The 26,038-nt window shown below is 34.6% G+C and overlaps 2 protein-coding genes across 2 annotated transcripts; both read right to left on the reverse strand.

The window, feature by feature from the left end:
* Positions 1-618: 618 nt before the first annotated feature.
* On the reverse strand, positions 619-24,233 carry LOC133333821 (protein enabled). The gene is made up of 9 exons (XM_061542135.1): positions 24,138-24,233; positions 8,712-9,033; positions 7,188-7,420; positions 5,916-6,255; positions 1,840-2,667; positions 1,598-1,768; positions 1,330-1,530; positions 757-877; positions 619-674 (listed from the first exon to the last, which is right to left on the reverse strand). The coding sequence occupies exons 1-9, from the start codon at positions 24,167-24,169 to the stop codon at positions 646-648; spliced, it is 2,277 nt and encodes a 758-aa protein (XP_061398119.1). The 5' UTR covers positions 24,170-24,233; the 3' UTR covers positions 619-645.
* On the reverse strand, positions 24,208-25,090 carry LOC133333807 (protein enabled-like). Its single transcript, XM_061542096.1, has 2 exons — positions 24,312-25,090; positions 24,208-24,241 (listed from the first exon to the last, which is right to left on the reverse strand). Exons 1-2 carry the CDS (start codon positions 25,088-25,090, stop codon positions 24,208-24,210), a joined length of 813 nt encoding a protein of 270 aa, XP_061398080.1.
* Positions 25,091-26,038: the final 948 nt, after the last annotated feature.

Raw genomic sequence — 26,038 nt, forward strand, 5'->3', positions numbered from 1 at the left:
GTTGCACGGGCGAAGGAACGAGTGAGAGGTTGGGCCAAAGGTTGATTGTGTTATGTTTTGCAATTTGGTATATTTGTTGTTTGGAAGTGGAATTTTTTTTTCAATCGTTTTTTTTTCTTTCGTTCCATTATTCATTATAATATTATTTATAATTTTAATGTATATTATTATTAATAATATGTGTTTTGTTTTGTTTTTATTAATTATTTAATATATATTTATATTACTATATATATAAATAGCTATATATATATGTACTCCTTAAATCGTTTTCGTATATTTTTTGGGGTGTTTCACGTGTCTGTTGTGTATGAGTGTATGTGAGTGTGTTCCAATAAATTGCTTTGTAAAAACCATGTTTTAATAACGTTTCTGCAGGGTATTGTGGCGGGGAATTGAATAACTCGTCGTGTAAAAAAATGAACACGGCAATTGCTGTTGTTGTTGTTTTCCGCTTGGAGGCTTTGACGATTTGTGTTAATGATTTTGGGAAGTAAAAAATATTTTTTTTTTTTAGCCAGTACATGCTCTTACACTTGTAGATATCCTTTCGTTTTCTTATGTTTTTCTTTCTCTTTGTTTATAATTATTTAAAAATAAGTTATCAGATCCAAAATATTATTTATTTGACTAAAGATAATTCTTTTATCTTCGGTTAAACTCAGATTTGATAGCTGCAATGAAAAGAGAAGAAAATGAAGTGTTATTTGGGGACTTGTTCATTTTTATGAAATTGAGAATTAGTGGCACACTTACCTTCTATGATTTCTTGTTTTACTTTTTGTATTTCCGTTTTCATTTCTCTAACAATTTCAGCCTTTAATTGTTCCAAATCACTATTGGATAATCCCGCTACAGATAATCCATCACCATTGACCTAGGTGTGGAGAAAAATTTATATAAGTAAAAAATTCTTATAAAAAATTGGAATAAATAGAAATAATAATTCCAAATATCATAACATAAAGAGACAACTGTTCAATATATTAAAGGGGTTTCCAAAGTGGACTACACATAATGGTAATGTACACGAACGAACGAAGAGGTTAATTCCATTTGTTGGTCGTAATAATCGTCCTAGTTTGGTGCAAAATTTGAGACTACATATTCGGTGTGGGGATTGGCCGAAATATCGAAAATATCGCTCCCACAACAGTCAATTATACGGCATTCCCAATAATTGAGCATCGGCCAGATCACTTTATGGCTAAGGTTTTGGTTTGGACTTTTACAATAAATTGATATATGCACCAGGAATTGTACGTTTTTTTCTTTCATAAACTCTCTACTTGAACAAATTACTCTTCTTTTTTACAAATAAAGCCTTACCTTAAGTATCGTTTCTTCGCTGGCACTACCGAAACGTTTTCGCATGGGTCGAGGTGACTCACTACCACTATTCGATGTATTGTGTGAGGAATTTGCATTGCATGAATTGCTGGAATTGGCCGATGATGAGGAGCCCAATTTGTGTGGTAATGTATTGGATTTTTCCCAAGGTCGTTGTTTTACTTCGGGTTCCGAATCAGGCTATATACAAAAAGAGCATAACAATATTATTTAAGTGCTATGAGAAATTACACACAATACAACTTACATCTTTCTTTTCGGCCTGAGCACGTCGCCTTGCTAATGTCTTGGCCATTTCATCCATCATAGAGGCCATACCACCGCCGCTACCACCACCACCACGTCCAATGGTACCATAATTGCCACTGCCTCCGCTGGGTGTGCTACTGCCGCTGTTTTCTGTGGGAGCTGGTGTGGACTGGGGAATAATAGACAAATTTCATTAACATTTGATATCTGTTGGTCATTATAGCAAAAAAATGTACTTACCTTCTTTTTCAATTTGGCCTGCTGTAACTGGGCAGCCAGCGAACCCATTAAATCTGCTTGAGGATCTTCTTTCTTGGCTGATGCTGCAGATCCAGAACCACCTCCTCCTCCACCCATTGGTGGTGGTGGAGGCGGTGGAGGTGCTGCTGGGCCACCACCGCTTGGTCCTGCGGGACCTGCTCCTCCGCCTCCCATTGCTGGTGGCGCTGGTGGAGCTGGAGGTTGTGGTGGTGGTGGAACTGGTCCTGCACCGCCAGCATTACCATTGAACATGGGCGGAGCACCACCAAATGCTGGTGGTGGTGGAGGAGCTGGTGCCCCTGGTGCACCGGGAGCACCACCTGGACCACCACCAGTACTACTGCTCATACGATTGAGTGGCGGTGGCATAGGTACATTACCAACGGGAGCATTACTATTGACTGGCATCATTGGCGGTGCCCCAGGCACCTGGCCATAGGGATTCTCTGTTTGCTGTACCTGACCACCACCATTCATTTGTCCATATGCATTTGGTGGCGCTGGCGGGCCGTTTGGCATTGCCGGTGGCTGTGGCGGTTGGGGTGGCATCGGTATTCCGCCACCGCCCATCTGTTGCGGTTGACTGCCGTAAACGTTATTGGCACTCTGCGAATTCGAGATGCCGCCTGGTCCCATTTGTTGCTGCGAAGACACATAGTGAGGAACGCCGCCGTTCTGATGTGGCGGTGGCATGGGAGGTTGGGGTGCCTGAGGTATCATTCCACCACCGAGTTGCTGCTGTTGCGGATATTGATGCATATTAAGATTTGGATTAGAATTCGACAAGACATAGTGGGATTGCTGATACTATGTTGTGTAGAGTAGAGGTACATAGGTTGATTGGTTCAGAGTCAGATTCAAATTCGGTTTCAGATTGAGATTTGATGGGACAGAGATGATGGTTGTTTCATTTAGGAAGATTGGGAGAAATTTTGTAGCATTTTTAGAACATTCAACCAGTTTTTTTTGTTGGTTTGAATGTGATTTAGTCAATCATTAAATGGAAAATGATTGAATGATTGCAATCATCATTGGTTGGTTGGTCGGTCGTTCGTTCGTAGGTGGGTTGATTGATTGAATTGAGCAGGAGTATAATTGTATATTTATATTTTATGATGATAGGATCAGATCAAGCAGTAGTTTTGTGGTTTTTTACAATTTTTTTAATTATTTTATTTTTTGTAAAGTTGTGAAGCGTTCAGGCATGAAATGGAATGAGATAAAAAAGATACAAACAAAGAAATCAAATGAAAGAAAATATAATACAACAACAACAAATCAAATTTGTTTTTGTGAAATTTTGTTTTCATTAAATAAGAAGTTTTTTTTTGGAATTTAACATGCAATACATGGAATATAAAGATAAGGGGGACCCAAAAACCAAAAAAGGAAAAATAAGTAATTAAAACAAAAGCAACATATTGTATAAAAATTAAAATAAAAAACATGAAAATGAATGCAAAGATAACATAAAATTAAATTTTGTAAAAATGTATGGGGATTTTATAAAACATAATTAATTTGGATGGGCAACTTTTATGGAAGAGGCCACATTGTAAAAATACGAAAAGTTTGATAAGGGATGAACATTATATATTACTGGTCAATAGTAGATCTTTGTGGAAAACTATACTATATGTGATACATCAGCATAGAAAAAAATAAAACTAGACTTTAAATATTGCAATATTATACAGGTATTTGTAATAAAAAATTCATAAAATCAAAATTGTTTCGAAATATGAAATTACAATTTTAAAGAGGATTGGAATATAGTTGCCGATCGGGCCAACATCTTAAAAGCAAACGGAATTCTTCTAAATTATTTGCCCCCAATTGAATAGTTAGTTAGGAAAGTGTCCAATATTTTAATGAAATTCCTGCATTATGGTATCGGATGAAGGTTACTTCGAGATAATTGTTGAAGATCCCTAATAAAAATGTATCGGCTGATGATATATTTTATATCATTGAAACCCATTTTTTTACAGTTCATACTTCTCCGTAACAAGAAAAATATTTATATTCACAGGATGACTATATTCTAAAGTAGAATATGTTTGGTCCTAATTCTTCCGCAGTTTTTATATAACACCCAACGGGCATACATTTAAAAGTAAACATAATTCTGCCTGAATGAATGAATACTTTATCGGTATCTCCGACTTATCAAAGTGTCCAAGAAGCTATGGACAAAAATTAGTATTGGAGACCAATGAATTATCGCAACTAGTACGTTGATAAAGACGTAAATAAATCTTCGATAATATTTAGTTTGACAAGAAGCTTGAAAGTAAATGTTCTTCCAATGGGTTACAATTGTCGAAATAGATCTGGACAAGTGGATTACTTCTGCGCACACAATACATTGAAAGAGTCTGCAAAGGCGTCAAAGTCTTAGGCATCATTAACCGGAGAGTTGGAAGATACGGGCGTGTCTAAATTGTCTAAACTGCGACTAAAAAAGCAAAAACGATTACAATAAACCCCACTGGTGTGTCATTTTCAAAACCGATACTAGGCTTATGGAGCTTTATTGGCAAAGGAAAGTTTTATATAAAGGAAGAATGAGGTCTTCAAATCGTTTTTTCCTTCTCGTAGGGAAAGTTACGAAATATCAATCCAATCGATGACCTTCAAAAGGCCTCCTGAAAGTAATAAGAATAAAAATTGCTCAACTATGCAGCTGAGGCCTATTTTGAAACAAAGAAAAAATTGTATCGTAATATTGGAATGTCGCTATAATGAGGGTATCTTACTTCGATGATCATCTAATATGGTCATACAAAACCGGAAAGTTACATTGACGTGTTTGGCAAAGAATAACATTTTGTGCTTCTTCCACATATGGACCCCAGTGAATATTTTCAGTTCTCAGATCTCAAACATAATTGGTAGAAAGACATTTTCGTCGGATTAACACAAGGCATATTTTAAAGATAAAAGAGGTCGTTATAACCAGTGTATCTTCCTTATAAGGTCAAATAAATAAATATCTCCCTTCTTGGGAGGGTTGTAGACTCGCTTTAAAATGATCGAATTTGAAGAAAAAGAAAGTGCTGCTGCATAGTATTCTTCAGATTTGGCACCCCAGCGTCTATTGAGTCGTCAGATCTCAAAAAGGATATCTGGAAACATTTTTTGGGTGATAAAAACGTATTTCGAAGTAAAGAGCAAATCGTAATACAAACATTACTTCGCATAGGTGGAAAGTCGCTATAATCAGTGTATCTGGTCATGTAGTAACTATGACCTCTTTGGCATGATCTTTCTGGTAGATTTGTAAACAGAAATCGCTCAGAAGAACGGTATGTGAAGGAAAATTAATTGTTGCAAATTGCCTTTGCTTCCTCTGTTTTTGCTAGCTTTAAAAAGCCCTCTGGGAAGAAATTTATTTCGGATGAAGATATTAAGGCCCCAGCCGAACCTTATTTTGAAGCAAGCAATATATTTATTATAAAAATGTTCTTGAGCATTTCTATGTTGAAAAAAAAACTGGGACTCTCAGGTGCTGAAGGTATATTTATTTCGTTCAAGATATTAAAAAAATATATAGTTATCTGAGTGAGGGCATCTATCTATATTGGAGATTGGACGTCCACAAATGAAACCAAGCATAGAAGTTATATGGTGAGGGAGCGCAGTTATTTAAACCGACTTAAAATTATAGGTTGGTCATTAATTTGTATCGTTTAAAATGAATAATTACAAGGATATCCTGTATATATGCTCTGCATCTCATGATTGAAAACATAAAAAAATTTCAATCAAGACAAATTTGAATTGACCTCATCTAAAATAACAAATAATAAAAGGAAAGAAAATACCCATACCAGAGAAAAACCAAATAAATGCAGAAAATAATAAATTAGGCCAAATGGAAACAAAGAGAATAAATAACAATAAAAAAAACAATTGAACAAATGTTCAAATATTCAAATTATAGCAAAAAACAAAAAAGAACAAATAGAAAAAAAATAAATTTTTTTGGGGGAAAACGAATAACAACTATGAAGGCAATTTTGTTTTGTGGGGTTTCGGAGTGGAGTACTAACCTGATTTGGTTGCTGCTGATAACCGCCAGCATTGACCATTTGTTGTGTGGCATAGAGCGCATGTTGTTGCTGCTGTTGCTGGAGTTGTTGTTGCTGTTGCGTTTGTTGCATCTGTGACGGAGTATGGTATGATTGTTGTTGCGGCTGACCCGGTCCTGGTGGTATCTGTTGTTGTTGTGGCTGCATTGGCGGCTGCTGTTGTTGTTGCTGTGGATGCTGTTGCATACCGTTTTGTGTTGGTCCAGTTGTGTGCCCATAGATTGAATGCTGTTGTTGTTGCTGCTGCTGGTGTTGTTGCATTTGTGGTGGCTGTGGTGCTGCTGGAGCACTAAGGGAATTCCTTTAGTGTTTAAGTCAAATTTTGGCATATGCAATTTTGGTGGTGTGTGTGATTTTGGTTTTTTGTGATTGTTTGGAGGGAATTTTTTTTACACAAATAGTTGTTTGAGGAATGGATGTTTTGGTATAAAACAATAGAGGCAGGCAAAGTGGTAGAATATTTTAAGGATATTGTGGTGTTGTGAAAATTATTAAACGGACAATTAGGTATGTAGTGTAGGACAGAGAGGAGTTAGTACAAAATGCAAGCAATATAGTTTTGAACATCCAATCGATTAGTGAAGAAAATGTTATTAGAAAACAAAAAAGTGTAAAATTTTGTGAATGGGTGTATGAGGTGAATATGGGATGTGTGTGTGTATTTGTGTGTCAATCAATACAAACAAGCATTTGCATTTGACGTTCCATGGATGTTGACAAAACAAGAAATTGACATCGTCGTAATCACGATTTTACGATTTTGACAGACATGGTTTATTAAGATAGACATCCAAGAATGGTGATGGTTAGTTAAGTGATGATTATCCAATACGAGAGACAACATTGGTGATGATAGTAGTGGTGTGTGATGATTTATTTTCGTTGAAGTTGTTGTTCAAAGATGAATACGTAACGGAATATGTAACCAAAGGACATGGTGGACATCAAAATGAAATATGAAACCGAAAAATAAAATGACAAAAAAGAAAATAAGACAAAAATACAAATTCTAGTTAAGTACATATTGTTTCAAGCAATTATTCTATCTTATCTGTTATATAATAAATAAATGAAAAAAGAAAAACATAATCCCCCTAAGGAGACTTTTGAGAGAAATCAAGACAACATTATTCTAACATTGACAATGCCTAGTTGAAATGGTGTATGAAACTGAGAGATAGAGACAGAGAGACACAGAGATGATGTTTTGATGTTGGCAACAACTCTACTAACCTGCTGGTGCGATGATGTCCCTGCTGTGGTGTCGGTGGGCTTTGTGGTATATTATTTTGATTTGTTTGTGAAGTGGGTGTCTGTGCCGATGGTGTTACTTGGCCTGTTATCTGCTGTTGCTGCCTTAGGATGGCAGCATCTTCACTGGTCATTGTGCGATAGCCCATATCTTCTTCATAACCATTACCGTTTGTTGGTTGTCCTGGATTATTGGCAACACGTCCACTGAGAACCTGTAAAATGGAAAAGGGATAATTATTATTTTCTTTAATTTTTCTTGAAATTAATAGAGACATATGACAGATGTGAATGATATTAAAAAAAAAATGATAATAAATAATAAAGTAGTTTATTAGGGAGTTTTATCATGAGTGCGACAAAGACCTCTGATAAAATATTTGTAATATGTTGTTTGGACACCACATGCCGTCGTTCATTTCCCTGTTAAATTTATCCAGGTCCTGGATTAGTCTCCAGATTGTGAAATGAAATGAACCATAGATCTTCTGGAGCAAGATGAGTAGACTCGGTGGACCAGTTTAATAAATACAATGTGGTGGTCTGAATATTAACCCGAATAGTCCTGTAATTTCGAATTATGCAGCGTCTCTAGATTGTGGGCCACTGAATTAAAAAATTTGATTTGTATCCTTTTTCTTATCAGGATAATCGACAGGATCAATTTTTGGGCTGTGGCTAGCACTGCTCGGGTACAGGTTTTTTAGATGATTTATTAATCGTATTATGAGTGTGACCATATATTCATAATTCATATGCCCAATGAATTTTGAACGTTGTTGACCCAAAACTACTCTAGTTTAGCTGAGATCGGCTGTGGATCAGATCGGAGTATGGCATTCACTCTGTATTCATTTAACGCGTCGGCAACTTCTCTGAATGCTGCTCGATAAGATTCTTGATCTATAGGCTTCCTTTTATATCGACACAAAACAGCAGTGAGCCTTCGAACTCGTGTTCGTTAAATTCAAGGAATGTTGTTCGACTGCTTGAGCAACCGAGGAAGGTCAATTCAGAATGGTAGCCACAATTTGTTTGACTAAAATCTTCGGAGAAATTTGGAACTCTCACATATCGACTCAAACCACAGTATTTTTTTTTTTTTTGACCGGCTAAAGCTTGAAATTTAAAGGACATCTGCCGTACAGGCTTAACTTGACACCAAATGAATTCTTTTTATTCACAAACGTTTTTTTGTAGCCAAAAGTTGCTATTGAAAGACCATGTTTTGAGGGTGTTTCAGTCGGAGACGAACAGCTGATTCGTAAATTTTTTTGAGGGCATGAAAAAGTGTATAAATCATGCTGAAGGTTACTTGAATACAACCTACTTCAGAAATAAAAAGGATAAAAATATTATTTTTTGATTAGAACAAGAGATTTGAAGGTGTATTTTTGAATCCAGTTGAGTGTCGAGAGTGTCAAAATCAAATAAATCTAATCATAAAAGGTAATCATAATCTAATATTATATTACATTTATTTATATATTTTTTCTCAAAACTTACCTCCAACGCATGCATCATAGCCCTAGCAAAGGCTTCAGCATCATTTTGACTTGAGAAATTGAGACCATAGACATATTTGGAATCGCGCCATTGATGAAATGTGGCAGTGGCTTGATTATATTTCAGTCCTTTTAATATGGAACAATTGATGACAACCTCGTGGTCCTGTAGTTTGCGGCCAACAACACGAAATGTGTTATTCTGCTGATGGTGATAGATTTGTACCTTACTGAGACCCGATGAAGTGCCCGATGGCACCCATTTCTTTTGGTTATCATCGTAGACCATGACAGAGGCACGTGCCCCAATAATACTTTGTTCACTGGAAACAGAGAAGAAAGAAAACAAAAAAACATAATTTAGTAAATTATTCGCAAAAAAAAAAAAATGATTACAACTAATCATTGTAATGAGATATCAGTTCGTTGCTTGTTTTTTTTGATAATTTTTTTTTCTGTAAAGTATTTCCAAATAAAGTAATTATACGCCAATGAGTATTACTCATTTAATTAATAACTAATTTAAGAAAATCGTTTAATTTTCTTTATTTTGTTCAACATTTTCGTGGAGGCATTATCATCACGATAGATTTGCTCGACTTGAGGGGCTGTTGACGTTTGAAATCAGCATAAAAAACAAACATCGCGCCACCACCAACAATCAATATTAAATTATTATTGCGTTTTTTTTTTTGTTTGGTTTTTTTGTTTCTTCTTGATCAGATAAAAAGCAAATGAAATATGCCCACAATTACATTGTTTAATTTACTTGTATCGCGTACATACTTTGCAAGCGTTTTTGTTTTCTTTGCTTGTTAGTGTATTTTGTTGTATTTCTCTTTCATAAATTACCAAACATTAAGAAAATTAATTTTCTCACTTGGTTGCCGGCACAATAAAGTGGCCGTTAACGCGCTGCTGTGATGGATGATAACTATTTTCATTTATAGTTCATCGTTTGAAGAAATGAAAACTATCTTGTAAAGGTGTCTAGGATTTATAAGTCTGAGGTAATGAAATTTGATTAATAACCTCTGAAAATAAAACTAGGTAAATACATGTCATTACCCTTTGCATTACAATATAATGAGTTATCATTACAAAAATTTGAAAAAAATAAATAAAAGAAAAAAATGTGAATAATGCAAGCAAATTTTTCAAATTAGGTAGCTGTCACTTTAGAAGCTTTTACTCTTTAAGAATTCCCTTGATAAATAAAGTTTTATTAAAGGTGATTGATCTGGACATCAATAACTTTTAACAAGGCGGTGTTAGGTTCGTCTCGAGCAACGAAACCATAGCTCTTTTATGGGAAAGGTTCCCTGACTGTGCTATCTCTCGAAGAGGTGATCACAATTGGTCATCGAGAATACCTTGAGTCATCTTTTATTGGGAATCTATACGACATTGAGAACCTCTACCAAATCTACGCCAACAACGTTAATTTAATACCTCAAAGAAATAATTTCTTGGTCTGACATATGTTATAAGCAGAATATGGTACAAGTTGTTAGTGGCCAATTGGCTTCTAATGTTTTTCAGCTATCATAAGTCCATGACGTTATTGATAATCGATTTTCCACAACTATATCTTAGTTGTAGATCTCGAAATCTTGTTAACAGTTGACGGAACATTGTTGGCAAATAATCGTTTTTTAATAATTTGTGGGGCTTTCTAGGTGATAAAGAGAGATGTGAAGAGAGCGTGGGTCTTAAACATCTCAAAATATTAAAAGATCTTAGACTAAACTACCTTTTTATGAAATTATGTACATGCTTAAGCAGTAACCAAGAAAAATTACATTTGAAATGAAAGCAATCAAGATGGAAAGGCATATGTAGATTTTAGTGAATATTTCTACAACCTAAAGTGAAATGAAAAAATTTAGAATTTCCAATTTAACTCCTCTAAATATTCTTATCGTAATACTCTACGTCGATTTACCCATGTTCGTCTGTTGCACTAACCATATGGGTCGCAATTTTTTAGATAAAGCTTTGCAAGTTTTTATATACATTGCAACTACTCTTAGGATCATTGGTATTGAATCCGAAAATTTTGGTGCAGCTCCCATAAACTGATATGGTACCGGGTACGTTTGTACCTTTTTTGATTAAAAATGTTGTAAACTTTTTAATAATGGTAACATTTGGATCAAATTTTGAAGAATCATTCTTGATGTGTTTTTACTCATAATTGATGAAACAAATCTAATTTTTCATATATATATGATTTTTATAAATTTTTAAATTTATCACATAGATCAATAAATGTGGTACATTTGTACCCCACAAAATTAGTGCTGTAATTCATTCGAAAAATGGGACTATCATGCGGATTTTTTATAAAATAGTCTATGTGGAAATAAATCTACAACAATTATGATAATTTCATCATAGTATCCGAATGGGTTAAGCTTTTTTAATTATTGTTTTACAGGTGACTCATTTTGGTATTCCCCAAAATCTCTGCAGATAACATGCGACCATCAGAACGATTCTTATACTGCGACTAAAATTGCTGATATATGTATACTTTTTTGGTTATTGGCCGTGAAGTTAAAATAAGTTCTGCGCCATTTGCATCGTATTTATTAATTTTAGTCGCATTCTCCAACTAGAAGTGCTAAATTTTTGCATTTTCAAATCGAAGTTACAGTAATATGGTGTTCTGGGTTGTTATTGGAGAAAAACAAGGTACGATTTTTCGCAATTCGAATGTTCCAAAATCATTTTACAACCGTATTGTCTGTAATTTCGCATTTCGGGTTCATAAAGGGTCCACACATCTTTAAGTAAAATGTTCAATATAACCCTAATTTGGAGCCTTCAGCCCATTTTACTTATGCCATGAGGGTAATTTGGCATTCCCGTTTTTTGGAGGGTAATAAACATCTTCGCAGAAAATATAATATACCGCCACTTAAAAGTTAGTTCGATGATCCCAGGCGGTATTTTTAGATTTAAAAATACTTCTAGCAAAAAAGATCCCGCCCCTTTGTAGGTATTATGAAGATCCTCGTCGTATTTTTCCACCAAAGTGCTTGAAATTTGGTATTCCGGGTTCTCAGAGGATAAGAAATTTCATTTTGTTCACTTCGTAGAACAATAAAAAAATATAGTCTTAAAAGTCAAACATTGAGTCGCATATTACAACAAAATAAAACCTTTAGAGCTTCTGAATTCCAACCTGACATCAATGAAAATAACCATGCTATACCTATGGGTGGCGAATGTGCCCCCATCAAATACCGATGCTACACCGGATAGGGGCACTTTCGGCAAATTGAGTGGACAATAACCAGCCATAACATTTTTCTATCATTTGAATAATTACTAAGATATAGAGCTCTAAACGAAAAATGTCTTTGGATCTGAAAGGGTTAAAGGTCATCGTAATTTGCCATCATAGTTTCTGCAATTTGGTGTATTTGTTTTCTCTGAAGATAATTTTTAATAAGGCCCATGTTTTAACTCATTTTCCAAGTAAGGTTCAAGCTAGTTCATGACAGATTTTAACGAATTTAAATTCGTCGAGGCTGCAACATGGAGAAACGAAAACTTTTTAGAATAATATCACCGTTAAATGAACCTCTAAGAAGTAGAAAATGGGATATAGGTTTTATCAGCTTACAGACCCACACGTCCTACAAAGTTCTGACTTTCTGATGAAAAAGTTTTATATTTAAGAAAAAATAATTAAAATGTTTCTCGATCACACATTGATGAACAATTTCATAAAATTTCACTATAAATCGAAATTTTAACAATTAGAATAATGAATAAAACAATTTCGTGTGAAATTAGGTCATGATACTAAATACGAAAAAAAAAATAATAATAAATAAATACTACGAAAAACAACATTACCCAGTCATAATAGTAAAAAATATCTATAAAAACAACACCATCAAGATAAATCAATCAAAACTATAGCAAGCAAGATTTTCATTTTTTAAAACAAGAAACAAGCAAACACTGCTAAATAATTCCAAAGAAAATAAATCTTGCCAACAGGAAGTTCTTCCAACAATAAAAACAAAAAGAAAAAAATAATGAAACATTAGAAATGCAACAAAATTCCAAGACAACAAACACTGCGAGTAATTCAGCATCGAAAGAGTGAACGAACGAACGAGCGACCGATGGAACACCTGACACTGATATCTGGCCAAATACTATGAAATGATTCATTCAAGATATTTCCTAACAACAATTCCAATGAATAACCATTATAACAACAACAAATACTGGAGGCAGTAGTGTATGATCTATAGAATAAAAATCTCAATTTCTAATCGAAAGCAATTACTACAAAAACAGCAGGAACAAAAACCAAATAAACAATGTTACAGTAGAATAACATTAAATCAAGGTATTTAAATCATTCCAATGACAAGGCATGGAATGGCGTTTGAGGAAAAAGTGAACAAATGTTACGACCATCCAACAAACAAATAATCGTGACGAAGTTGATGGTGTTTGCAGAATAAACGGATCAACACCAGCAGTGTCTGAAGGGAGATGAACTCCTTACAGATAAAGGTGGGAATAATTACAGAAGCAACTGAGTGTGCACGTACAGATTAAGAGATAGAAATTTTAGTACCGCAATTCATAGCTAGCTGATGGTAAAGTACCGCAGAACAGCAGCCCATCTAAAGAAACAATTTCTCTTTATACCGTATCTTTTTTTCTTCGTTTTATAGAACATTCAGATTTCATTCGCAGCTATATGATGATGACCAAGAAAGTAATATGAAAGAAGATGCTGCCACTTGGTTGACGGCTCTTCTTGCCAAATGGTACATTTCTTTACTTTTTTTGTTCTTACCCACACACACACACACCAATGTTTTGATATAGTTGACTTCGTCGTGGAGTAGCACTTGGAGTTCTTCTAAGGAAATGATTAAATATCTAAACACATTTCTGGTTGAACGAGACGGACAGAATGGATGAGACGGACGCTCTTACAGATGACAACAATGATGTCAACGTCAACAATGACAATATGTACTCGAATGTCGTCGTCTACTATACATATCTCTTGGTGTGGATACTAGAATGATGTTTAGCAAATATTTAATACAACTAGAAGAAGAGAAAAATTCGCACATTGCAATGACGATCTGGGTAACATCGAAAGAATGTTGACTATAATAATATGTACTTCCTTGGGAAAGTAATTCTTGCGAATAGACAAAAAGAAGGAAAGCAAAAAAAAAAAAAAATAAATGTAATTCTAAGGAAATCGAAAAAAAAACTTGTCATCATATTTATAGAAAAAAGTAATAAAATGGCCATACCTAATAGGCAACCGAGAAGGGAATAAATCAAATTACGATGTCTGGAAATAACAGTTTAGAGAATGTTTTAAATGTGTCAATGAAATGTTAAAAAAATTGACAACGAAACTGAAACCCTACAGCGATTATCAAATTGAATGAATCTCTATCACGCGGTAATTCCAATTTTTGGTTAAATTTATTTTCTAAGTACATGAAAACAACACAATACATGCCCGTACGTCAAACACATTTAGTTCGAAAATTCAAACCTTCCCAATGGAAATGACAGATGGCTTAAGGAGACAGAAGTGTTGCCTTGGCTATAAATAAATATAGCAGACCTTGTACAATAACTGGGGCAGCATCGGCACTTTTGTTTAGAGCTCTATATCTCAGTACTTATTCAACAGACATAAAAACTTTATGGTGGTATTTGTCCTCTGATACTTAATTATAAAAAATAGTACCAAAAACAGTTTTGTAAAAAAGTCAAATTCGCCGAAAATGCCCCTACCTGGAGTAGCTTCGATATTTGATGGTGCACATGCGGTAATTATATTTGCTATCAGTCTGATTTGAATTCATATCCTCTAAAAGTTCTTTGTTTCAATATGAGACTCAATGTTTGACTTTAAGGCAATATTTTTAAAATACCAAATTACAGACACCTTGTTGGGACATTGGAGTAGTAGGACCTTGAACATATCGAAAGTTTGGGGGTAGTGATGATATATGAAACTAAATAAAACGGATTTGGGAAGAGATTGTATGCCAAGCTAGATCCTAAAATTCTAAATTAAGGATCACCCAAAAAATTTATAAACGGACTGGAAATTTATATGGCGGCAATACACATGGATAGAGAAATATTCACCACCCAATAAAATTCAAAATATTTAAAAGAAGCCTTGTCGGTGTAAAAAACATATCAGAAATCCTCAAAATACCTAAAATGGGGATGTAACGCTATTAGAGAGCTATACCAAAACGTGGGCCGATATTAGTAATTATTGGTAAGAATCTTTGCCATACCATGATAACCTAACCTAGAGCAAATTAGGTAAATTTTAATGTTGTTTTTTGACAAAGGCGAAAATGCAAACATGAAAAGTGTTTATGGTTCCGATACTGTAACAGCCAATTATGTGCAATTTTGGTTTCGTAGATTCTGTTCTGGAATTTTTGATGATAAAAATGGACCTCGCACAGGTATGCCCGACGTCGAAAATCTCGATAAAAACCGAGAAATGATCGAAGTTGACTGGCATGTTAGCAATCGTCACATCGACCATGAAACTGTTTTAAACCATTTACAATTGACCAGAATTGACCAACAGGAGAGGTGTCGTGTTCCACCAGGACAACGCCAGGCCACACACATCTACAGTGACTCGCCAGAAACTTCGGGAGCTTGGTTGGGAAGTTTTTATGCATTTTTTTCTCCAACTTAATATCAAATTAAAACCAAATCAGTTAAAATACGTTTGGAAAATCATCAAAATATTCCCGATACATTACCGATATCGGTTTAGTAGACGCGATGAAAATTTCACTGATATTTTAATTTTGTGGACCACAATAATCCTTTTCGATTTTCATTGGATTAAAAATCCTCTAATTAAAAGCGAGCTATATTGGTCCATGTTTAGGGGTATGTCCCATATAATGTCATCCACATTATCCTGTATTTTTAAGCACGTTTGTCTACCGAATTGAACTGAATTTGATATTTTGTGTTTTCTTCTTCTATCTACCGAAATTTTTCGATATCGTCCCTCTTTTTGATTAGCCCCTATATAATGTTACCTCCCGAGTTTCGATATTTTTGGGAGTTTTTCAAAAAAAAAAAATTATCTGGGCGTTTGGACTTTTATTGGCTCTATATAACGGTATTTTGGAGAGTTTGGCCACCTAATTGGATGAAATTTAGTATTTTAGATCTCTTACCAAAAGTAAACAATATTGGCCCAAGTTTCGGTGTAGGCCCCACAAAATGACACCGGTTTTTTTATCGAATTGTCTTCAATTTTGTATTTGGGTTCTCATTGGATGTCAAAGTATTTTGAATGTCCACCTCATGGAGGAATGTATAAATAGTTCGACACGGCTAAACTTTTAATTTACCGGGATATTTTAATTCCAAGCATCCTAACGCAAACTTTCGCACCTCTTTGGAGCAAAAGAATTAAAGCTCTTTTTGAGTGCAGTAAAGAAAGTAGTGTCCAAAGGATTTGTTTTATTATTTGTTTACCTACAGTGACTTTGCAAAACATTCATTCTTAGTACATTGCGTATCTTTAGTTGAATTTTTCCATGACCATATCCAAGTACTTCCTCGCTAAAGTATATTCCGAAATCAAATAAGTATAAACTTAAAAACAAATAACCTTAAATTGACATTAATTTTGTATAAAAAAATAAATATCAAAGAAAAAACAAAATTATTATATTTTCTTTCTTAAAAAAGTCATTGATTACATTAAAGCTTTGTCGGTCGTCTGTCAATCCTTAAAGTCAACATTGTTCCAGGCAATGCCACTTTGTCGTTGTAGGCAAAAGAAAAACTACAATGACAAAAATTGCCAATGTTGAGTGATTTATGCTAATATTTTTCTTGTAACCAAAAGCCGACAATGCAAACAAATCACCTACCATCCAGCCAGTCAGTCAGCGGGCTAAATCCAAGTAACCTAGAGCCGTATAGAAACGGGTTGGTTGGCTACTTTGACACCATGTGTATGCGGATGAAGTTTAAAACCACCACCACACCGCCTTTTTTCTGTTTGTCATCATTCAAAGTGGGTTTTTGCTGATTTTGTGTCTTTTGTTTGCTTAAAGGTATAAGCCAGCCAACAACCAGCAAACGTGCATGTACGAATATTGGCATTTAAAAATGTAAGTAAACAAAGTCGCAGAAAACTTGAGTATGAAGTACGAGTGTATGGGATAAAGACAATACAAGTGTTAATTTATATATGCCTGTACACTAGGGAGGTGGTGAAAAATGGTGAAAACTTCGGCCATAAGGTTAACACCATAAGATTAACATTCAAAACACTTATAGCCTATCGGAACAACTATTGAAAACCTAAAACTAGAACTAATTTGGATGAAAAATGTACCCAAAAACCTCAAAACACCGAATAATGGGGGATATGGGGCCTAACCCGAAGCTTGAGTCAACAATGATACATTTTGGTATGGAGATTTTCTACCCAATGAGCATCCAAACGATTATAAATTGTAGCTAATTCGTTTGAAAAACATTTCCAAACTCCGCAGAATACCGAATATTTGAAGGTATACGCAAATATTTTATAGATTCTGAAATATATTATTCCCGACTAAAATATACATACACCCTAATATCAAAATCCCCCTCCTATCTTCTCTTGTTTCTAAATTACCCAAGTCTTATGTACAAAATTTATTTTACACTGTTTGAACGAAAAAATAAACATATGACAGCTATAAGACAATTTAAGTACACTTTAATCAAGAGAATAAAGCCAAACTGACATTTTCGGGCGAAACGTTTGGGATCTACTGGAATAAAAGAATGGAGAGAAAAAACAAAGCAACATAACCCAAAAGAAACTCAAAAAAGCAAACAAACGCTGAGTAGAATGAGACAAAAAAATCCAACAGCACAAAAATCTGCCACGGCTTGGTGGCACAGAGACAATTCGTCATGTGCCACCACCTCTATATCCCGCGCAACCGCTTAGTATTAAGCTTTTATTTACTGAAGGCAGCGGGTGGTACTATCGAAAGATAGACAAACAACAATGAAGCTAATCTGGAAAAAATAGTGTATATAGAACACGATTTGTATGCGACTTTGGATAAATTGGCGCTGTGCTCTAAATTAGAAGAAGAAAAAATAAAATAAAAGTGAGCAGAAAAAAACTGATACGAAAAAAGGGAGCCATTAAGCACAACGCTAAAAATAACTTGACATAATGACCAATTTGTTATCAAATAAATTAATGGTTATCACCATTAGCCAAAATGATTAATATGGTGATTAATAATTGGACAAGATTAATAATGGACTACCTTAAATATTTTGTTGAAGTTATTTTAGGGTTATACGAGGGATACTTCATATATTCCTGACCAAGGCATTGGTACAAAAACATCATCCGACATTCCGATTGTAAAGTTTGACATTTTTTTAGCATAAACGTACCCAGTACGAATTGATGTACGAAGACCATTTGTTGTGTTTTTTAGAGTGACAATCAATTAACGTGATCATTTTCGTGCGATTTGTTTTTACATCATTCGACAAGGGTGGATTGATTAATTTAAATCTTTGTATGCAAATTAAGTCGTGGTTAACACCACTCAGTACGATTTGACGTACGACCATGTGTTGTGCTTTTTACAGCATTAAAATTAAATTAATTAACATGAACATTTACGTTCAATTGTTTTTAAAATCTTTCGACAAAAGAGCATCGATTGACTTAAATCTTTGTATGACAAATTAAAAATCATGGCCGATACCACTCAAAGGCGAAGATCGTCCTTTCTATTTGACAATTGTCCAAAATAAAATTCTTCCCTATATGACAAAGAAATTTTGAAATATTACGATCCAGATTCTTCATGGATCTATTCACAAGAGCCCGAAAGAAACACACGTGAGTCTGACAAGAACAGCCAAATACGACGTAAAATGTTCGTAAAAAACCATACGAAGAAATTGTAGCCGGTTTTATAGGTCATGTGGGTTTGTGTTGCTTTAGCAACGAAAGACGGTCAATTCTGAGTGGTACACCTAAATTTTACAACAAGAGAAGAATAAAAACATCGTACACATCGCCTGAAATCAATGATTTTTTTGACCGGGCAAAATGTGATACTAGACAAACCATGACTTATTTTTATTCCGCCTATAAAAAATAAATTCGTAGTCAAGGGAAGATTCTGTTGAAGCGTTTAAAAACCATGTTATGAAGGGTGCCTCAAGCGGAGTGGTACTTCGGCAATAAGTTCCAGCCCATTTCATAAATCATACTGGGGGCAATTCCAAAAACAATTGAACCATTTCTATATTTTCCATTATTTGAAATTTGCCATTCCATCTTAGCCATATCTGTCTGCTGAACTCGCAATAGAGCTCTCGACATTTTAGATAGAGCATTTACACTTACATTGCTACTACATCTGGAATGTTGGTATTGAAAACGGTATACATTTCTCAAATAACGGTACGTCCCATATTTCGGAAATTTGGCCAGGCCTCCAACCAAATTGATGGTATTTTTTTTTCATTTAGTAGAAAAACTCCATACCAAACATTAGCAATATTGACTCGAGTTTCGGGCCGGCACCATATAACGAAATCACCCATTTTTCGTTCTTTTAGGGATTATGACCATGTTTTCTAACCGAATTGGCTCTTATTTGATATTTTGGCTTCTCCTTGCACGTCAAATCTTTTTCCATTTTTTTGTTATAGCCCTATATAATGGCTCGCCCAAATATTCACACCAAAAATTATCGATATTGACTCAAGTTTCGAGGTAGCCCATATAACGGAATTACCCATTATTCGTCGTTTATGGATTTTGGATATGGTTTTGATGTAGCCCCCATATAACGTATTTCTCAAATTTCGGTATTTTGGAAATTTTTGGAACGTCATTGGGGATTTCATGCATATTTTTAACCGAATTGGCTATTATTTAGTATATTGAATTCTCATTAGGTAATAAATCGTATTTTCAAAAGCGTTCAATATTGTTCAAATTTTTAGAAGATCTCCCAAATTACCGTAGCTTGGTTACGTTAAAAAAAGCTTTCTACCAAAAGATATCAATATGGGTTTACCTTATTATTATAGTCTCCATACAATGACACTTCCCATATATTCGAAATATTGGAGAATTTGGGCTCGTTTTTCAACTAGATGGTCTGTATTGGGGGTTAAAGTTTCGAAATCATTTTCTTGTATTTTACGGACTTTGGACATGATTTCATCTAATTTGATATTTTGCGTTCTCGTTGATTGTCAAATCTTTTTACCAAAAATAATAAATATCGATGTTCACGTTTTGGTATACCTCCCATATAAAATTACCCTTCAAATTTCGGTATTTTGCGGAGTTTGGAAAATATTCTAACCAAATTGGATGTATTTAAAAATTTGGATGAAAAAACTCTTACAAAAATTAAAAATTTTGACTCAAGTTTTTGTGTAAGCCCCATTGATCAATACGGAACGGAATTGGCTGTCATATCTTCCTACCAAAAATTTACCATGGCTTTGCCCCATATATAATACCGGATCGAATTTAGATATTTTAAAATCCTCCTTATGGTGGCGGATATAAATTGTTATAAAAAAATTAATAATAATTTTTTATAACTATAATTTTATCAAACCGTCAAACTCTGCTGAGTATAGAAGGTTTTTCATTCCTTGGAAACATTAAAGTCCCAAATTTGCTAATATGTCTTAAACAATTTCCATGGTTTTTGCTTATCTTATCATTGCTAAACAGAATTAAACCAAACAAGAGTAATAAAATCACAAGGCAAATAGTAGTTATAAAAATAAAAATTAACCGACCGAGCTGGTTCCCAGGAGGAAGACTATAAAAATAATTGAGATTAAAATATCCGTTTAGTGGCATCTTAAAAGCTAAACAATTTGCTAATTGGCTATATATCCGGCTCACACAAATGGCAAAATGTTCTCACAGTATTTAGTTGCTTTATAAAAAAACCAAAAAACTAGCTAACAAATAATAAACAAATAAATCCATAAAAAGCTTAGACAATACAAGTCGCCTTTGTGAGATGCACACACAGCAGAGCCAGCCTACGCGATTTTTAAATTATAAACGTCTGTTGTTTTAGTTTGTATGGAATTTGCCACAATTTGTTCACATGAAAGTCAACGTATTTAACATAACGAATGTAAAGAAATTCGTTGAGGTCAATGTTAAGGTCAAAATATAATTTCATTGGTTAATTTTTTTGGCTAATAATTCATATTGGAATTTATGAAAAGATTTTTTTTAGAGATCGTGAACTGTTCTTTTCACAAAAAATTGTAATTAAACATAAGGAATGTAAAGAAATTTGTTAAGGTCAAAATATAATTTAATTGGTTATTTGAATTTAGGCAAGCAACTCTCATAGGAATTTTATTGGAGATTTTTTAGAGATCATGTACTTTTCCCTTCATAACATATATGTTTTTTGTAATTTCTGTACGCTTAATTGTGATCATATATACATACTTTTATAACTTTCTTTGTTTTATGGTCTGACCCTTTGTCTACGCATACCCCCACTCGCATCTTTTGATGATAAAAAAATCGTAAAATCTCAAAAAAATCCACGCCTAAACAACAATTGTTTTGCGTAGATCGTTACTATCATAGTTTATCGTAAAAGAACATGAAAATTCTGACCATAACAATTTCGAATGAAATTTTGATAAGAAAAAGACAATTAAAAACTGCTCTACGCTATAAAAACTCTATTTCGCTATGAACATGAAAAAACGAAACACGCAGAGTCACCGAACTATTTTAGATAATAATAAAAGCGGCGACAAACAATAAACATAAATTCGCAACACTCTCTGATCTGGACGATGATTATTCAAGGCAAAATACAATGGCTAGTGGCAGTGTCAATGAGATCGCAGCAGCATCGATAGTAATACCAATAACCCAATACTGAAGGCAACAAAAGACCGGTCAACAAAAAACACCATCACAACAACTGATTTTGTCTGGTCAACAACAACATCATCGTTATTCGTAACCCACACACTCAGAAAATAACACCAACAACAGTAAACTTCACATCGAAACTGAAAACCCAATAAAATAATGAAATGCAATGCAAAAGGGCAACCGCGGACAGCCGGCCAGACTTGTTGTAATAGACAAATGTGTGTATATATGTAGTAAACATACATAGGTTGTTGTGTATGGACGTCCAACTCATGTTTAGAAATGGAAAAAATACACCAACAATCAAAATAGCCACACGACTTGTTCTAAAACTTGGTCAAGAGCGACTAAATAAGGAGCTATTTTTACAAAACTAAAAAAGAACATCAATGTGAAACTTTCGTGGGATGCATCCAAGACAAAATTTCCATATAAAAAATTTAGTAAAATCGGTTAAGAATTTTAAAATTCTCAAAAGAGGAGGTACATCTATACATATAATTGAACAAGTAAAAACGTCATTAAACGAAACGGCCCGAACTATTTACAATCTCTCTCCAATCTCTATATATCCCAGCCTATGGTTTGCGGAGGTCTTCAGAATTACACATATGTTTTATTATTAGTTTTATATATAGTGTATATAGGATTGATAAATATTGAAAATGTTGACCATTTGTTGGGGAGGGGACCAATAAGCCCCATATGCCAACTTTATCTAGGCTTGGTAAAGGTAATAAGACTTAATCTATGTAATAGGTATTTCAAATCGGATAGTCCGTAGGCATGATATTATAAAATTATTATTAATTGTTAGCAAAATTTTGATAATTTTGTTGAGGAGCTACCAGAAGAAGGAAGTTGACCGATATTCCCTATCTTCGATCTTGAATTAAGTTTAGAAGAACTATTATGATGTGCAATGTTTGGATGAAATCGGTTATTCCTGTCGAGAGTTATCAAACGCACCAGGAGGACAGACAGAAGGACATTTGCAAATCGATTACATATTGTCTGAAAAGGATTTGGTTCAATGAAACAAACCAATACGTCGATGAGACACATTTTTGCCATCATTAAGGCTGAAGGTATATAAACATGTCAAAATTCCACAAAATGACGAAATTTCAGGAAGAACTATTGACAAAAATTGGGTCATAAGTTCGGAAGCTCGTTTTTAAAGTCTTGGAATTATAATAGACACTAGCAGATTATAATTCAATTACTACATAATTAGCGGTTTTACTATGACATGATTAGGCAGTAATGCATCAGTACAAAAAAACGAGGTCTACTACCTAGTCCTCTTTAATTTCCATTGTATTTAGCATTCAAATGCTCTGTACGTAAAAGCATGTGTATTAGCAAAAAACATTTTGATATTGTTCCTTTATTATTCTAGGATATCTGTGTTCTTTATAAAGTCCTGCAGTTTTTTCCACTCACCCTATATGTCATTTAGGTCGTGAATAGTATTATTTCCCAAGAATAGGATTCAAAGGCTTGCAAAAGCTGAAATATTCGATTCAAATTCAAGAAAAGCACTTCGAAGCAAATGGTGACCTGTTTCTTTGGGAAAACTTGCCATGTGACGACTGTCCTGCTTGGATAGTTCCCGTATGATAGTCAAATCTAAGTGGTATATCACAATTGGTTTGCCTGAAGTCTTGGAAGAAATTTGCAAAACAAACAAAGGAAGGCGAATCATCACCATCACAATGCAAGCTCTCATACATCGGCTGGAACCAGTGCATTTTAGACCGTGCAAAGCGTGGAATTGATAGATCTGACATGACAGCAATGACTTCTATAAAATCCCACACATCAAGAAAAAAATTAGCAGTCAAAATATGCTATTGATGCGTTCAAAGTTTCTATTCGGAGGTGGTTCAATCGGAGTGGGGAAAAATGTCAAATGGCGTGGTGAAAGTTCATGAAGAAAATCTTCAGTCAAATCGAAAGATGCACAATTTGTTAGAACATATCCTCCTTCTATTTCGAGTCCTAATGGGTCTTTTTCGTCTTGGTTTTATTGAACCGTAAACTAAATACCACAAGACGAGCTTTTTTACAAAAACGTTTTTCAAAAGATTTTAGATAAGGTCCTCTCAAGCATAAAATCGATATCTGCATGTTTTCATCGTCCTATTTCACTAGAACTTGAGCTTCATAAGGAATTTTCCAACCCCAAAATTTTGTAGCAAAGTGTTATTAAAATTTGGATCGGGATTAAAAAGAATGTTTATGAAGAAAATCCTCATGATCAATCTGTCTATTAATAATTAATTTAAACACATAAACAAAAATATAATATATATCTCCACTGCCTATTGTAGGGTATTAAAATTGAAAAAAACGACTTCAATAAATAAATTAGAACGCAGCAATGAAAGATAGAGAATAAATAATAATGAAAAAAAAAAACAAACATACACAGCTAATGTTGGCGATATCGAGTTATTCATAAAATCGCCATTAGGCGACAAATTATCACGCGGCGACGTTATTGAGCTGGATGCAGATGATAACTGCAGCGACTGTTGGCGATTCAGAGTTTGTTGATTAGTTGAATGCTGGACTTGTGGATTGTGCGTTTGTTGGTTGTACGACATTTGAGGATGATGAATGGAATCATAATAGTCATAGTACTGCTGCTGATGCTGGTGATGTGGGGGCGGAGGCGGTGTTGTTGCCGACAATGAAGTTTGTCTCCTCAGACCCATAGACGATTTTATGGTGGCTGTGGGTGATGACAAGTTTGATGATGACCGCGACAATAGCGAAGATGAGCCCGACGATGATGCCGTTGAATTCATTTGTGGTGCTTCATAGATGGGCTGGTGCTGCTGGTGTGGTGAAGTTATTAAACGTTGCTGTTGGCTGCTGGGAGAATCTATTGTGTCGTGGTCGTTGTCTTCTTCGGTGTTCGTCGTCGATGTCACAATGGGAAGTTGCAAAACCAATTGATTGTGCTGATGATAGACTTTGTGGCCATGCATCTGTTGCATTTTCTGATGATGATGAAAGTGAGGGTGTCGATGATCCAGCATCTGTAGGTTTTCCAATTCCGTTATGGTATAATAATAGGGAGATTCTTCATAGGGCGAGTGTGGGGATACAGGCATAATCAATGACGAATTTTCCACGCTGGAAAATTGTGGATTACGCAAATGTTCCAGATTTTGGAGTTTAGCACCAAAAGGGTGTTTGGGTTTGTATTTGTTAGCCGAATCTCCGCCAAGATCTTTACATTTTGTTGGTTGAAATGCCAAAATGGGATCATGACATTTTATAAATGAATCTGCAGCGGCATTGGGATCATTTTCATTTTTGCCAGCTTTGCGATTTTTGGTCGAAAAGGAGGTTTTGGCATAAAGTTTCTTCATTTTGTTATTTGTGATTTATTTTCCTCACACACACTTTTGGAAATTTGTAAAAAAAAAACTTTTTGTGTTTTAAGTACTTTCTTTAAACACCCATATTATTGCACAAATATTGCAATTTTTTTTATACACTAAGTTTTTTCACTATTTGTTTTAGTTAAAATTTCTTGTAGTTGTTGTTTTTGGTATTTGTTGTACTGAGAAAGTAGTATAACCGACTTAATTTGTGGCCGCGCCCGTTATTCAATTCAATAGTTTGACTTCTGTATTTTTCCGTTTTTGTTCTGTGTTCTGTTTTCTTGTTTCACAAATTGCAATTAAAATCAATTCGATGGTTTCAATCCACTTTAGAAGAGAATCTTGATGCGCGCTCCACGGACAACGAGCTAAAATCTACAACCTACTCACAACAACTAAACGTTCGGAATCTGTGAGAAACCATAGCTAGCTGTGGCGGCGGCCACAGCTGCCAAAAACAACGTCTCAGTCAAGCCTTCACCAAACAAAGCCATAAGTAACTAACATTTATTTCATTTGAGCATGTTTTTATTGTTTTTCTGTTTCAGTTTCAGTTCAGCTATTTTTTTTGTATTGTTTTCTTCTAGACTAGGTACTGATCAAGACCCAGCTTATGCTGCACACCGACGAGTCAGGCAGAGATGTTGATTGTATGTTCAAAGTTATGACGACTCTTATAATAATTTTCAGTTTCTATAGAAGAATTAAACGTCTCTCGGTCGAATATAGACAGACAATGCTAACATCGCAATTGTTAGCATGGCTTAATGAGAGTGCGCAGCAGCCAGTCAGCCATCCATCTATCTAGCCGTATATCCACCAGCTAGCATTCAGCCATTTAATTCTACTCTACCAACAGCAGCAGCAACAGTCGCAGTCATCATCATAATTGCAAAGCTCAGTTTGCTTGTTTTTTATTCCATAGGCTGCTGC

This window comes from Musca vetustissima, unplaced genomic scaffold (assembly GCF_032173495.1).
Source record: "Musca vetustissima isolate MV318-11 ecotype Yass unplaced genomic scaffold, APGP_CSIRO_Mvet_v1 utg2745, whole genome shotgun sequence".
NCBI lineage: Eukaryota > Metazoa > Arthropoda > Insecta > Diptera > Muscidae > Musca > Musca vetustissima.

What these genes read in the sequence shown, in the direction of transcription:
- LOC133333821 (XM_061542135.1), bottom strand. Translation starts at nt 24,169, where the DNA reads ATGAATAACTCGATATCGCCAACATTAGCTGT. An exon ending in ATATCGCCAACATTAGCTGT is followed by an intron (nt 9,034 to 24,137) that starts GTATGTTTGTTT and finishes CTCTGTTTCCAG; the next exon opens with TGAACAAAGTATTATTGGGG. An exon ending in AGGCCAAATTGAAAAAGAAG is followed by an intron (nt 1,769 to 1,839) that starts GTAAGTACATTT and finishes ATTATTCCCCAG; the next exon opens with TCCACACCAGCTCCCACAGA.
- LOC133333807 (XM_061542096.1), bottom strand. Translation starts at nt 25,090, where the DNA reads ATGAAGAAACTTTATGCCAAAACCTCCTTTTCGACCAAAAATCGCAAA. An exon ending in ATTCATCATCCTCAAATGTC is followed by an intron (nt 24,242 to 24,311) that starts GTACAACCAACA and finishes AATCGCCAACAG; the next exon opens with TCGCTGCAGTTATCATCTGC.